The sequence below is a fragment of the Eubalaena glacialis genome, chromosome 13 (genome assembly GCF_028564815.1).
Source record: "Eubalaena glacialis isolate mEubGla1 chromosome 13, mEubGla1.1.hap2.+ XY, whole genome shotgun sequence".
Lineage (NCBI taxonomy): Eukaryota > Metazoa > Chordata > Mammalia > Artiodactyla > Balaenidae > Eubalaena > Eubalaena glacialis.
In genome coordinates this window covers 64,075,270-64,091,431 of record NC_083728.1, presented here as the reverse complement: position 1 = coordinate 64,091,431, position 16,162 = coordinate 64,075,270, and the positions used below count along the sequence as shown (strand labels likewise).

At 40.8% G+C, this 16,162-nt stretch overlaps 1 protein-coding gene across 2 annotated transcripts in view; it reads left to right on the top strand.

The window, feature by feature from the left end:
- Positions 1 to 16,162, top strand: part of GRIN2A (glutamate ionotropic receptor NMDA type subunit 2A) — a 368,737-nt gene that overhangs the window by 285,585 nt on the left and 66,990 nt on the right. For both annotated transcript variants that reach the window (XM_061208159.1, XM_061208160.1), the window contains 4 exons: positions 5,108 to 5,276; positions 5,390 to 5,543; positions 10,158 to 10,283; positions 13,864 to 14,093. In XM_061208159.1, coding sequence (XP_061064142.1) covers positions 5,108 to 5,276; positions 5,390 to 5,543; positions 10,158 to 10,283; positions 13,864 to 14,093 — 679 coding nt within the window. The remainder of the gene's footprint in view (positions 1 to 5,107; positions 5,277 to 5,389; positions 5,544 to 10,157; positions 10,284 to 13,863; positions 14,094 to 16,162) is intronic.

Genomic DNA, 16,162 nt, shown 5'->3' with positions numbered 1-16,162 from the left:
ATTCACAAAAGGAAAAAGCCTACCGTTGGATGGAAATCTTTTTTTTTTTCTGAGTATTTTCTGATTGCCTCCTTTCACCTGGACAATTCTTGCTTGCCCTTTAAGTCTTAAGCACTCCCTCCCCAAGCTAGGTTAGTTCTCCCTACTTCCACAGTACCCTGGCTATGTCTCTATGTCTTAATCCGTTCAGGCTGCTGTAACAAATTTAAGCCACGAGCGGGTGGCTTAAACAACAGACATTTATTCCTCACAGTTCTGGAGGCTGGGAAGTCCACGATCAAGGTGCTGGCAGATCTGGTGTCTGATGGAGACCCTCTGGTTTGCAGACGGCTGTCTTCTCCTCACCTGGTAGAGAGCAGAGGGAGAGGAAGCAAGCTGTCCTGCTCCTTCTTATAAGGGCACTACTTCCATTTAGGAGGGTTCCACCCTCGTGACCTAATTACCTCTCCAAATACCATCACACTGGGGATTAGGGTTTCAACATATGAATTTGAGGGGAACATAAACATTCAGTCCATAGCACTCTCTAGCTATCTTTCTCACTTGTTTTTATGGCTTACAGTTTGTGTGTATTTCCCCCAGAGTATTATCTGCCTAAATATAGGGAACGTGGCTTATTAATCTTTGTGTCCTCAGGGACAAGCACAGAATATGACACCCCAATGTTGATGACACTTGAACGGAGTGTGAATGGATACTTTTCCTCCCACGTTCCAAATTCCAACCTAAGTTCTTATTATACAAGATGCAAATCCCCATGGCTCAGTGCTTTGGATAAAGATAATTTTTTAAGAATATGATTGCTAAATGTATTATGAAGGTGCATTTTGGTTTGGAGAAATTTTTTTATCAATAAGCAGCATTTTGGGAGTTGAAATTCTGGTGGATTATTCAGTAAATAATCATCAGCTTTTTTTAGAGTCATCAGCCTCTTTGGGGTTGAAATTCTGAATAGATTAGTCAATAAATAAATACACATGAAGCATAGTTTCTGTGTTAGTCACAGTGCTGGGCATGGGGGATGCATCAATGAACTGGGAAGGATCTTGCAGTCAAGGGGTGCACACGGTTAAAAAACTACTCAACCAATAAGGGAACAGGGCAGCTCCACATTAGGATAAACCCTGTGAAGGATCTGAATAAGGTGGTGTGATAAGGGAGTCACTTGAGGTATGTGGGGCTCCTGCAGCTCACACAGGTAAGATTTAAGGTGACATGTAAAAGAGGAGAAGGAGCCAAACATGTGAAGAACTGGGGAAGAGCCACCCAGCTAGAGGAGCAGGTGCAAAGGCCCTGAGGGAGGAAAGAGATTGGCGAGTTTGGGAAACAGAAGGAAGCCTAGTGCAGTACTTGGAAGTGATGAGCTGGGGGAATGACAGAAGGGGTAATGTGGGAAAGTTGTCAAAGGAGGTTTTGACTTGGGTGGGTGTTCTTTGAGCAGAACTTGGTCAGATGAAGAAAGCAGAGTGGCTGGCACAAAGCAAAGAGTATAACCCCACTGGGGCACCTCCTTTATGATAACAATATCTTCTCTGATTCAATAGGGCCAATCAAGTAGGGCATCTTATGCTTCACACTCAGTCATTGGAGATTAAGTCTTTAAAATCGGAAGACTTGGAGCTGAAAACAATAGATCACCAAGTCCTGAGTCACAATGGTCTGGAGGAAATGAACCTCCAAATAAATTACTGTCTTTAAAAGAATTGACTTTTCAACTGAAGAATAGAAACAGATTAACAAGTTCAAATTCATGATTTGGGTTCCTGTGGGAGGGGGTGGCTTGCAATTTTCCTTTTCCCACTTGGTGACGTGAGAATCGTACTGTGCTTCTAGGTGAAATTAAAGTCTTTGATTTACCTGAAAGCAATAGAAAATTACTAGGATCCAGTAATCCCAACATTAACACAGATTAGATCAACTGCATTTCCTAAAGGTAACATCTTTGAGGCAGGCTGATTGGTTCAAAAAAGGATTCCTGTTGGACAACATGATTGTGTTTGTTTTCTTGGTGATATTCTTTCAGGGAAAACCCTTTGTCTCTCACTTCCGGTAAATGGTGGGGTCTTGAGGGCACACATCAGTCTTCTAAAAAATCAGGTAGTAGGAAATGAGCTGAGAAATCAGACTTTTCTTCTAACCTGTTAGTTGAGTGTTAAGACGTGAAGAGAAAATTGAGGAAAAATGACCTGTTTTGATATGTAGGGATAAATGGCTATACTGCCAGTTAATCCCCTAAACTGTCAAATCGTTGGTGAAAAGAGAGGAAATATATTTTTAAGCACCTATGTGAGAGGTGCTTTAGATACCTTATTTAATATTTCCAACTATCCTGCAAGGTAAGTATCAGCCTTCTCAATGCACGAATAAGTAAACTAAGGTCTGTGAATGAAGAGACCCGTCCGAGTTTCCATGCTTGTCAAGGGCAGACCCAGGATTTGAAAGCAGCTCTGTCTGACTCACAAGGCACATCCACTGGCCACACTGGGAAATTATAGAGCCAGAGAATTGATGATTTATTGGATCCCTTTCCCCATATTTGATTTTATGAGTCTCGCTTTCTTTTGGGTGATGGTGGAGAGCAGAGAGATTACATGGGCACCATTTCTCAGATGTCTGGGTAGTTGTCATACCCCCTCCTCCACACACACGTGCGTGCACACACACACACACACACAAGGTTTGTGATAACAACCAACAAAAGTTCCCAGTATGGTCTGTGTTTCCATAATCCCCATGATAAATTCAGCTAGTACACTTTCTGCTTGTCTTTTTCATCCTGTGTCCCCAGCGTCTAAATCCATGTCTTACACAGAGTAGCTGCTCAGTGGGTGCTTGTTGGGTGAAAATGCATCAATGACAACTGGTTAACTAGAATACACCTAGTATTAGGGGATATAGGGGGAATAATTAACTCATAAACTGGCTGAGGTTCCAGTGAGGTCAAAGAAGCAGATAGGTCACTATATGGCTATGACCCTGAATCTTAAACCTGGGGTATTTGTTAACTCCTTTCCACACTCTCCCAGGAATCTTGACCAGGTGAAGGAAGAGGCTGTAATAGAAGAAGGGAAGGAGCAGACAGTGAAATAGCTGCAAATGGAAAGAGGTGGTAAAGAGGCATCGATGCACGGCCTATGGTGGCCAAAAAGAAAAAGAGAGACTTTGATTTGGGCACATTTTTCAAAGAGCCACAGATACCAAGAAGAAAATCATATTTGGACATGCCATTAATTTAATGTTCTTAGGACATATTTCTATCATGTTTATGGCAGTTGTAACTCCACCTTGACCCTTTCTGCTCTGGAAACTGGTAGAGAGAGGGAAGGTCCCTACTTCCTGTTGTACTACAGAGTTAAGTCCACCAGTCATCGTCTGTAAATGCATGCGGATGTGGCCTTCCACAGCCCCCCAGACTGAGGGCAGCAGAGTCTGAGCAGGTTGTCCAGCTGCAAGGCTGGAGAGTGAAGTCTCCATCGTGGTCCTGGCTGGCAGATGCAGGTTGGTTGAGCAGAGCTCAGAGACAGGATAGGAGGGAGTAATGGTGAAGACAGTGATTCAGGATAGGTGATCTGTGATCCTGAGATAAAGAAAGCATGGAAAAAGGTGTCATTCTGCAACCCACTTCCATTACTCAAAGTTATATTGTCAAATCTATCCATATTCTTGGATATAGATGTATACCAATGGTGCTTAATGTGTGTGTGTGTTTATCCAACTATATATGTAGTATATACTCACTGCAGATAATTTTGGGGGAAAAAACCCTAAAAATATGAAAAAGATAAAAAACCATTTCTTACCATTCAAAAATAGCTATGCTTCATATTTCATTGTTTTTCCATCCAGATACTTTGTAAGCTCATCTGTTTTTATATAGCTATGACTATTCTGTATGTATCACTATGTAACCTACTTTTATCATAAGATATGGAAAATGTAAGTATTTTCCTATTATCCTGTTAGATTTCCATAAACATCATTTTAGTGCTTAGATAACAATTCAGTATGTAGGTGTGTCAACAATGGAATATTGAGGCAGCACATGTCCTGTGAAATATGTGACTCAGCATCTGAGCATGGTACTAATGGATGCCCCAGGGCAAGGTGGAACCAAGTGCATTGCCCAGAGAGGTCTTGATCTTCCTGTAGCAGTTGTTTAAATAGTTTTTGTTATCACTTGGGAAGACCCCTGTTTCCTTCCCTTTTAAAAGAATTTCTGGTTTTTCTGAGTGTCCTTTGAGTATGACTTTGTCAAGTAAATAAAGCAAAGTGGCTGGCACAAAGCAACAAATGTAACCTTGGTAGATTATGATAGGTTTTAAGACAGCAATGCCCTCTGTATTTTAATAGGGGTTTTTCCTGATCAAGGACATTGCTACTTAATAGTGTCACCTTTTACACTTCCTCCACGTAGGTAGGGAGGGAAAATGTTATGAATGAGCCTTCATTTGCGAGATGACTCGATCAAGAGACATTAAGTCCACAGACTCAGGCACAGAGTAGACCCCAGGTCTCCTGATTTTTAGCTGATAATTCTTAGTTTTCCTCAGCAAGGAGAGTATCTTTCCTAAGTAAGTAAGGCATCCTTTCTTCTTCGCTTTGGTTGCCAACCTCTATTTTCAGTGAAAGGATAAAGCAAAACTCTCCTTGCTCTGAGAATTTCACATCTTCCTCTCCTCCATTTTCCAATAAGTTTTTATAATTCAGTTTAGATTAGATGACTAAACTCTGATCTAAAGAGGTTGTATGTGTTATAAGCTTTAAAAAAATAAGAGGTAGTAACTCTCATCTGCATAATGCGGATGTGAATACTACCTAATTAAGAAAAATGTTGTGAAGATTAATCCAACAATTAGTATAAAGCATTTATCACAGTGCATAGCAAATAGTAATTACTCAAGAAATGTTACCTGTTGTCATGATTACTGTCATAATTAAGAACACTTTCTACTTTTGCTGTCATAAACTCACTGAACGTCCTTGTAAAAGCCACTTCCACATTTGGGGCCTCAATTTCCCATGTGAAAAGTAATAGAAGAGTGTAGATAATGACTATGAACACATTTTCCAGTACTAATACTCTACCATCTTGGGATTTTCTCTACAGCAATTCAACCAATGAGGGCATGAATGTTAAAAAATGCTGCAAGGGGTTCTGCATCGATATCCTAAAGAAGCTTTCGAGAACAGTGAAGTTTACCTATGACCTTTACCTGGTGACTAATGGGAAGCATGGCAAGAAAGTTAACAATGTGTGGAATGGAATGATTGGTGAGGTAAGTTATCTCTTCATCCCAAGGGGCCTCATTCAGACTTAGGGCCCAAGGTCCTCAGGGATGGTGGGAAGGATAAGTAAAGGGACGGTTCTTTTTTTTTGCCTTGTGTCCAGGTGGTGTATCAACGGGCAGTCATGGCAGTTGGCTCACTCACCATCAACGAGGAACGTTCTGAAGTGGTGGACTTCTCCGTGCCCTTTGTGGAGACGGGAATCAGTGTCATGGTTTCAAGAAGCAATGGCACTGTATCACCTTCTGCTTTTCTAGGTATGTGAACTTCATAGTCACTATTGCTTTCCTACGAGGAATTATAGGTGTTTTGTCTTGTTTGCTTGAAAGACAGGACCAGATAGGACCTAGTTCAGTTCCAGGTAACCACGTCAGCACATTGAAAGCATGTTGCATTTGAATTACCCCAATTTTCCCCCAGTTAACATCTTTCATTTATCTTTAACTTGGAAATAGCTGCTAAAAATACAATCACATATTCAGATACCGCCCTTGATAGTGTAGAATATAGATTAGTAGATATATTGCTTAGAGCCTTGAAAGCATTTAAAAAATAAACCTGTCTGTCCACAGTTAATTTAAATCAGCTCATAAACTTTTATTTAGCAGCCACATACCCATCCTCCATCCCTCACTAGAATGACAGTCATTTATTTACTGGATGTAAGAGTAAAAATAATGATGACTGTGCAATGATTTATACCAGTACTCTGATAAACAAAACAGAAGCAGTCTGAAGAGGATACACTGTTTTAAAATTAATGGAATCATATTTTAAATATGACTATCCTTTAAGCTGAATGGTTTATAAGAGAAGAAATTCTTCTTACTCTCCTTTTAACTGTTTCCTAGATTTATGTTTTTACACAAAAGGTTTTTATTTTTTAAAGCAAGGTAGTTCTGTTTTTTTCTATCATCTGGTTTTCTTTAGCACCTATGCATTAGGTAGCTTGGCTGGTGTAGCTGAAACTGCATGGAACATAGCCAAGCATTTTTCATTTTTTCTTTAAAGGAAATCATTGTGTTGAGCGTTTTGTCATCATAAATAGTTTTTGATAGTGACTGTCTTGAAGGTCATGGGATTCAGAGTAACTTCCCCTTGGCATTCCCATGTCAGTGGGTTTGTCCCAAATTGGGAAGGTTAAGACAAACATTGACCCCTAGAAGGAAACTGCAGGAGAGAGTGAAAACAGTTAGATTAGGGTCAACTGAATTTCTTACATTTTTCCAAAGACAAAAAACTTTGTTTATTAGAGAACTAAAACTGCAGACTAGGGCCCATCTGTGGAAGCCAGCTCCAAGCCCATAGCCTTACTCTTCCACTGTCTTCATTTATATGTGGTGTTAGCATCCAGTGAAGCGTTCTATGCTTCATTCTCATGAGTGAAATGTTGACTAACAGGATTTTGGATACTGCCTTACTCACAGAGACATATGGATTTACTGTTTTCATTTTTGATAATCCATTTAAGCTGTTGAAATGCCTACGACTCACTGGATTTGATTTTGCACTCGCTTCAATTTTTGTAACCTTTGTTGGAGTAACGTGGACCTTGACAAATACACACCTCACTATGTTCCTTCTGTGCCTGTGTCTGATATGGATAATGATGCCCATATCTTAATAAGGGAGCCTCACTGGATCATGAAAAATACTGCTTACTGATATTGACAACACAAGCAGAATGTTAATAATTATTGGATATACTCTCACTCATAGTCACTCCTAATCGTCTTTTTCCCTATTCCCTACTGGAACCTTTAACAGAGATCTTTGGTCCTAGAGGTTGGAGGAAGGGAGTTCGTGGAAGAAATGGAAAGAGAAAGTTGTCCACTTATCTTCTTAGTGAGCTAGAGAGAACTTTTCATCCAGTTCAGTCGAGGAAAGATATATCCATTGACTTGTCTCATAAATATGAGTCACTGATACTGAATCTGGCGTCAACCCAGTTTCCCTAGATTTTTATCTTATCTGCGTTAGTAGAACATTTCCATAAAAGTCAAGTAGTTTTGCTAAATTTAGCTAAACCTCTTTCCCCCTACTCTTCCTACTGTATCTTTAAGAATAAAATAAATTGTAGCCAGAGGGAGCTATTTTCAAAGCTGTTTTTACACAGAAGGCTTAATATTTTTCCTAGTCACTAAATTACATCTCTATTCGATTGACTCTGCACCCCCTTATTTACGGTCATTATCTGCAGGTTTTGAAAGTCATAATGAACCATGCTAAGCTACATTTTTCCATTCACTGGCTCAGTCATCTGGAAGAGCCAAACATTCAAAATCTGATTGCATTGCTCTTCATTATTTCCTATTCTCTCTCCTTCGCAAAATCCATGAACTCACATCGGAAACACTTGCAGGTAGTGCCTCTGAGCTTTTGTGTAAAAATGTAACCAGTGACTCTTCAAGGACAGAGATGGTGTCTCTGGCAATGTTTCCATTCAGTTAATTCTTAAGACTTTCCAAGTAGGTTGGAGTCTTTGATCCAAAGAAATGCTGAGCTGGAGTCTCTTCTAGATTAAAGTTCCTTCATGGACAGATGTTGAATCTGTTGAATCTGTCCAGTAGAGGATGTAATCCAGAGCTATCTAAAATATTTCTGGGTCACATCTTAGACACTACAGACAGTAGCTCTTCATTGTTCTAATGACTTTCTTTGTTGTGGGGGGGTGTGTGTGTGTGTGTGGTGTCTGGGAATAGCCATCCTTCATGGCACTCATAGGTACCTAACTTACTAAAACCAGAATACTACAGCAGAATGTCTCTGCCATCCTCACAAGTCAAGGGACAGATGTTGTCACTTCGAAGTGAGAAAACATCTGGGATCAGTTTCTTGATCAGATTCCATCTGATTTTCTGACCAGTTAGTGACTAGGACACATCAAGTGCCCAGTGAAGTCCACTGAAGGCTTACAGATTCTGACATGCGAGTACAAGAATTCAGTAAGGATTTCCCCTAATATTTTTAATAATGTCATCATAACCTGCAGGGAAAAGGAGTTATCAGGTGCGTGTTTTAAACTAGGACGCCTTTTTCAGGACCCTGGACAGCACACCACCACCACCAATTCTGGCTTTAACCACGGAACCAAGCAGCTATTCCATGTAGTTTATTATGTGTATGCAGTGTGCAAAGCACACCACCAAATACTTTACATGTGTATGCTCCTTTACTCATTACAGTGATCCTCCTCTGCTGAGACACACTATGCCATCAGCACATCCAACTCGGAGAATTACTTTAACATCTCTATTTTTGAATATTAAGTAATTTTTAATCTCCTAATTATTCATTTCTTTCTCCTGGATACACCTTATTACCAAATTGCTGTGATTTCAGGGACACGATATTGTTTGTACTCAAGTTAAATTTAACTGAGATAAATTTCAGTTTTAGTTTCATTGGTTTCTTTGAGCTCATCTTGGCTTATTTAAGTCAAGTAAGTTGTCTTGGTACCTGTTGCTTCTTAAAGTATTTGCACTATCAAAACTGCATTACAAAGTATTCCTTCAGGTTTTAAAATTATCCAATCTCGTTAAAGCTTCAGACATATTAGTTTCTTATTATATATTAAGCTCATTACATTGGAATTTGTGCTGAACTCTAGCTGTGTTAGGTAGTCACAGACTTTAATAAAAAGGTGGCCTGCTATCAGCATAGTTCTTTATTATTACTAGCTTCATCAGAAAAAAAAACAATTTAAAAATAATAAAATGTGTACTATTCGAGAGGTGTTATTGGGCTTCTTATATTTTATTCGTAGAAAATGTTTGCTCATGATGAAAAGGATTATAAGTTCATTGGTGTCCAAGCGCAGTTTCTTCCCAATGATGCAATCAGGTGGAGCTATGTTCATTTAAAAAATTCTAGTCTCTGTTGATTTTCTGGCAAATCTATGTCATACATGGATAAAATGTCTCCTTTCGGCTCACTTTCATGTCCTCAATCAGTTTGAATAAAAATGTTAATTTGTTTTACCTAGTACCTCTTACCTTTCTAAAGTGATCTAAGATTTAGAACCTTGTGTCTTGGCCTGCCCTTCTGAGACACCTACATGAAAATGAACTGATGAAAACTATTTTTAGGGGAAATAACCATCTATCCATCTACTACTTCATTGCCTCTTATCTTTAAACGATGCGTTTTCATTGAATTCTCGTGTGAATGTAATATCCTCAAATGACTTTTCAATTGCGTTTAACCATTACCAACCTCAACCAGATTTTTAAATTGTAGAGATCTCATCTGTCCGAAGCAGAAGGTGAAATGGAGAGAGTGGTAGTATTTGGGGGCAGACTATGACATTCCAATATTCCTGTCAATCCCACGATTTTACGATCCTTTTCTACCAGGTTATAATTCTCCCTTTACTTCTAGAATTCCCGCACGCCCTCCCTCCAGCATGTTAAGATGAGAATGAAAATAAAAATAAAACTCATGCTGATTTGCAGGTGCCTTATGTTTGACTCTTTGAATCTAGTCTTGTTTCTCTTTAGCTTTGGTCCCCTGGATGATTCTGTAATTCCAGAGGACCCTGTAGCCTCTTTGTTTGCATTTTAACTTTCTCCCTTGGTCTTATCATTATATTTTGTTTTTATTATCCTTGACCTGATTTGTCAAATGTTATATGCTTTTCTCTGTTTTTATCCTATGATGTGCATTCTTATAAAATACCTCAAATATTTTGTAGAAGAGAGAATGATTTAAACGTATGAATAAACAATGAGTAGCTTCTTTTGAATGATCAGAGTCACATCAGAGTGGGTCTCTCAGTGAGCCTGCAAATGGACCTCCGGGCTCCCTGCTGGCCCTGGTTGTGAGCGGGCGCTGACTGACCGCGCTTCCGCCCTCCGGCTGTTTCTCCGCAGAGCCCTTCAGCGCCTCCGTCTGGGTGATGATGTTTGTAATGCTGCTCCTTGTCTCCGCCGTAGCTGTCTTCGTGTTTGAGTACTTCAGTCCTGTTGGATACAGCAGGAACTTAGCCGAAGGGAAAGGTGAGGCTGGCTTCGTAAGCATCATTCAAAGTCAGTGCTATTTAATGTACTCTCAATGAAGAGTTCAGATCTAGAACACATTCTCCCATATTGCCTTGCTATACCATCGTCTAAATCACGCTGGTCATTGATATTACTTGCAGTGCCATACAAGTATGGGTTATTCCCTTCTACTGAAAAGAAGGATAAAACTTAAAAATGAGACATTTTAATCTTGCCATAATGTGGAGTCAATAGTTAAGTGAAAAACTACTGATATTTGCTGAGAAAGCATATTTGAAAAAGTTTTCTGGCAGTTTTCAAAATGTGCATCAAAACAAATGTTAAAACTACTAGTGAGTCTCAGCTTCAGTCTATGCAAAGAAAATGGTTCTATAGAATCTAGGTTAAGAACATTCTCCAAACTACCGAATCATGCTCACATTCGTTTGATGATAAATATAATGATAAAATGGTGACTTTCCCCAAACAGTTACATTTTCCTCTTGACAGTGCCTGACCTTAGTGCATTGTACTTGATAAAGTGGCAATCAGTAAGTAGAAAATTGAATTAGGATGCATTCACTGGCCATAAGTTTTTAAGAGGCTCCCACACGAACCACATACATAAACACATTACACAATTTTGAGTGAATTTTTCTCAATGCACAACACATTCTAAGTAGATGGTATCAGAAGGGTGCCAGGACGAAATCTCTTTCCTGAAAAATGACTTTAGATGGTGGAAGACGGCAGATCTTCAAGGTACAGTTATTCAAACACAAGGCACTTTAATTTGCCATATGTTCTTTTTGCTTGGAAGAGTCAATATTGGAAAGAGCCAGCAGGTCATGGGGATCTATTGGGAACTTAGTTTTACTGAAATTCTCCCGCTTCTTCTTAACCACTGAAGAGCGGTGGTTACCACATAAACCACCTGCCGTCAACCAAACGTAGTTAAAATGCCGCAAGTAATCACGTTGTGTTTAAGTGGGAGAGTTGCCAGCATTTCACTAAATGGGTAATGTAATTAACTAGTAAGAAGCTTTCCAACAGAGTGGGTCCTGAGGCAATGTTCTGTGGGTGATCATACCGCAGGAGAGTAGATATTTATGTTTGCAAAATCGGAGTTTGAGTTGTTTGTGAATTCGTGCGTTTATTTGATGAATATTTCCAGAGTACCTGGTACTGGAGCAGGGGTTTAACGTGGTAAATGGGATGGAGATGTCCTCATCCTTGGGCAACCGAGAATTTAGTTGTGGAGACAACACGTAAACATATAAATGAATAATCACAGATTGTAATAAATCTCAAGAAGAAGGGAGAAAAACCAAAGTGAAGTGATGGGATATGGACGCTTCTTAAGTATGATGGTCAAGCAGGGAAGGGCTTTAGGAAGAGATGATGCTTGAGTTGAGACCTGAAGGATGAGAAGGATTCAGTCCTATGAAAAACTGAGGGAGAAGCATTCCATGCAGAGGGAACAGCAGATACAAAGGCCTTGGCATGGGATCAATCTGGATATGCTCAAGAAACAGAAAAGTTATGAGTAAGTGAGGTAGACAGTGGTATAAGATGAAGTCAGATGGATAGGCTGTTGACCGTGGTAAGCATTTCAGATTTTCTTCAAAATACAGTGGCAGGGAAGAGGCAGAATACAAACCTGTACCATGTGGAAAGAATTGCAGTGGTTTGGACTTGGGTGGAGAGAATGGAGATGGAAAGAAGTGGATACGTTTGAAATATATCTTGGAAGATAAAAAACTATCCAAAGGCCACCACGTGCAATAATTTCTCCTTTGGCTGAAGCACACGCTATTGTGCAGGAAGGAACCTAGCATGCAAACTCCTTCCATCACCTGGAGGCTTTTTGTTTTCTGCTCATCCGCATGTAGAAACCCTCAGGAAATGACAGCTACTTATTTCCTTGCACAAAATAGCTTTCTGTTACATCTCATTGTCCTTTATGGGGAAAATTATATGACCCAGTAATAGTCTTCATGAATCAGGAATTCCCAAACGTCTTGGACAGCTCCCTGCAACTGCCCATTCCTGATTCCCAAATAGCTGTCACTTCTGATCAACATGCATCCCTAATAAAATTAAGTAGTTCATGAAGTTTACTGGATTGACTCTAATTATTTTTTACTAAGAATTCTCAGCCTCTTGGGAATAAGCCCAGAAGATCATAAAATTAGGCAAAGAAAAAGAGGAGAGCTTGAGACTGAGAATAATAGAATTAGTTGCCTTCTCTCTAATGTGTTGTATATGGATATTGTAAGTATTGCGATAGCCTGAGTTTGGCCTCCCATGTGCGGAAAGCTTGCTTCCCAACTAGGCTGTCTGCCCAGAACTTCATAACTTCCATCAAGCTGGATTCACTGCTGCCACTTTATTTATTGCCCACTCTGTGTGCATCGCCAACTGAAGTCTAAGTAGATCATTTTTTCATACCTTCATTTACTTAAATGACATAAAAACCTTCTGTTAAAGGAAGACCCTTTTTCCCATGAAATGAGGGCATAAATTGATTTTTTCCCCCTTGCACAAAAACAGACTTGAAAGCTCTAACGTGTGTGTTTTACAGCCTGCATATTCCCCTGCCCAATACATTTTGGCATATTGTTCTGCCTCTTTAGTTAAGTCTGTTGCAAGGAACACTTAAGAATCTTAAAAAAAAAAAAAAAAAAAAAAAAGAATCTTAAGAATACGCTGAGGGAGAAACAGTGCTGTGATATCAGAGTTCATTTTCCATGACCCTGCAACCACATGTCTTCCATCTGTGAAGTGTTAGAAGGATTAAGCTCTATTGTTCTGTTCCTTAATGTCTCCATTTGGAGAGTGTTTTAGTTTGGTTTAATTCCTACATAGTGCACATCTTACGTCTGAGTTTGAACAGGAGCCATTGCTAGGAACAATCAGATTAGAATATCATCAGTCCCTCTGAATTGCATGGTTCTTATACGAAAGCACATCTGACGAATACTGAAGCAGCCCCCATGCACATGTTTTTGTAAGGCTCTGCTTCCCCAAATGGAAATCAAATCCACATTTAAAACAGGTCATAACACTACTTCTAATTCAAACCCATGTTTTGCATAACCATTTTCTTCCTTCCTCCCTCCCTCCCTTCCTTCCTTCTTTTTTCCCTTTCTTTCTTTCTTTCTAACTTTCTTTCTTTCTTTCTTTCCTTCCCTCCTTCCTTCTTTCTTTCTCTCTCCTTCCTTCTTTCTTTCTTTCTTTTTTCTCTCCTTTCTTTCTTCCTTCCTTTCTTTCTTTCTTTCCTTCTTTCTTTCTCTTTCTTTCTTTTTCTTTCTTTCTTTCTTTCTTCCTCCCTCCTTCCCTCCCTCTCTCTCTCTTCCTTTCTTTCTTTGTCTTTTTAGAAATGTGGCAAAAAGCCAGGTATATAGAAATGTGGGAAGAATGCTAATTTTTAAAGAAAAAAGGACTCATTGTGGCGTGGTTCTGGGGCAGTGACGGGACGCACTATAAGTCCGTCTTCTGGCAGCCTTCAGTGTTGCTGGAGCCACTGCATAGTATCAAACGCTCACAAGTGTGCATTTTGAGGAGGCGCTGAGAATGTCCTTCCTGTCATTTGCAGCACCCCATGGGCCTTCTTTTACGATTGGAAAAGCTATATGGCTCCTTTGGGGCCTGGTGTTTAACAACTCCGTGCCTGTCCAGAATCCTAAAGGGACCACCAGCAAGATCATGGTGTCCGTGTGGGCCTTCTTTGCCGTCATATTCCTGGCCAGCTACACGGCCAATCTGGCTGCTTTCATGATCCAGGAGGAGTTTGTGGACCAAGTGACTGGCCTCAGTGACAAAAAGGTAAGGTCACTTTGCTTTCATCTCTGCCTGAGGGGTTGATCTTAAACGTTCTCCCCTCAGAGGAAGTAAATTAGGCTCCTATCATCCAAACCCATCAACTCGAAGGCACAAAGCCAGAGGATTTTTTTTTTCTTCTTAACTCAAATGGGCATATTTCTAAAAGCTTCAGGAACGGAAACTTAAGCTTAGCTCTCCTAAGTCTTAAAGTGTCCAGATCTAATTTGGAAACGTAGTTTCCCCCGGTGGTTGTTTCTCATATTTATATGATTGTGTTGATGATGCTTACTGAGGTCTGTGACTCATGTTACAGCTTAGGCTGGAGCTCATCTTGCCAAGGAGAGTATGGTGTTGAGGAAGATCCATTAGCCTTGGATCAGGAGAGACTTGGGGTGAAGTGGGATGCTCTCGGCTGTAGGTACCTCCTAGTTTTGTGACTTTGTATGAGTCTCTTACATGCTCCATGCCTTGGATTCTCTGACTTGAAAACAAAAGTCCTCTGTAAGCCCTACCCAGAGACAAAACTGACAGCTTCTTTTTACTATGTAGCCAATCAGCCCCATCACCAGCACTCCTGACTCACCTGAAATTTCTTCAAGGGACGCAAAAGGAGCAGGGAGGTTTTTCCTTTCCCACCGGTTCCTTTTACTCAGACTCGCCTTCAATCCTGCCTCCTGGGGCTGTGCTTCCCACATCAGGGAGATGGGAGTGGTAACACCTGCTCTCTCCATTCTCCGCTGCCATGTAACGAAGTTTGCAGGGTGTGAGTAGCTATTCAGAAACGTACAGGGAGGAAGAGGTAAACTGGGTATATCCTTCTATTGACATTTTAATTTCAGGAAACAAACTCTGACTTGCTAAGCTCAGCAGTGTGGGGACTGCAGCACTGCAAAGATTTTCTGTCTTGTATGTGGGGATGATTTGTCTCTTTATAAATTCTCACTAGCGTGTCTTATTGGCATGAGTCTACATATATCCTTTCAGCATTCATCAACAGACTGCTGAATAGAAAATCAGCCCATGAAAAGACCTAACAGCTTATCCGTGACTTACACGGTGGTTGAAAGAGGTACAGAGAGGCCTGTCATCAGAGAGAAGGTGAGGGGCTGGGGTGAGTCACCATCACAAAAGCGCCACCAACCTTATGAGCAGTTGGCCTCTCTGATGGCTCCTCCTTGGAAATGCCACTTGAGTAAATGCCACTCTCTGCGTCATGGCGACAAAGCCCTGTATTATCTGGCCCATCCCCCCATGTCCCCTCCCTCTCGCTTGCTGAGGCCCTCTCTCTGTTCCTTAGACACTCCAAGTGTATTTCTACCACAGTGCCCTTGCACTTGCCATGTCCTCTGCCTGGAATGTTCTTCCCCCTTTATTCTCATGGCTGGCTTCTCCTTGACTTTCAGGTTTTAGGGAAACTATCACCTCTTGGGAGAGTCTTCCTGGTCACCATGGTGAACTTGGCAGCCTGAGCTTGTGCTCCCATGAAACTTAAATTCCAGTAGGAAGAAATAAACAACACACAAGTAAATGCAATGGAGAAGAAAATTCCAGGCAGGAATAAGTGCTGTAAAGGAGATAAAACTGATGAGATTAAAATTGACTTGGAGGAAGGGGATGTCAGGGTTATCTGGCACTTAGTAGATGCTCAGTGCACACTTGTTGATTGAACGAGAAATGCATGGTGTGTTGGATGCTGCGGGCACCCCTCCTGGGGCCTAGGATCCCTTTCTCAGTTCTGTGTGCCCAGCCTCACCTTTGCTGACAAAGGTTCATACCAGGGACCTTCAGAGGATGATTACCTTGGGGCACTGAAATGGTAAATGCCTGGATTTTTTTTTTTTTTGGCTGGATATTTTTATGTCCCCCAAATCTTGCAGTTGCCTGTAACCAATGGCTAACCAGTGTGAGAGTACAAAAGCCCAGCTGTTCTGTTGCTTCTAGGCAAACTCAGAGGTGCAGTTTACTCTCCAGAGCTCCCTGCAGGATCAGGCTGAGGCTGAGACTTTGCTCATGGTCACACCCTTGGTTGGCTCCCTCACCTTCCCTAACCTTCTTCCCCCATGTCCTTCCTG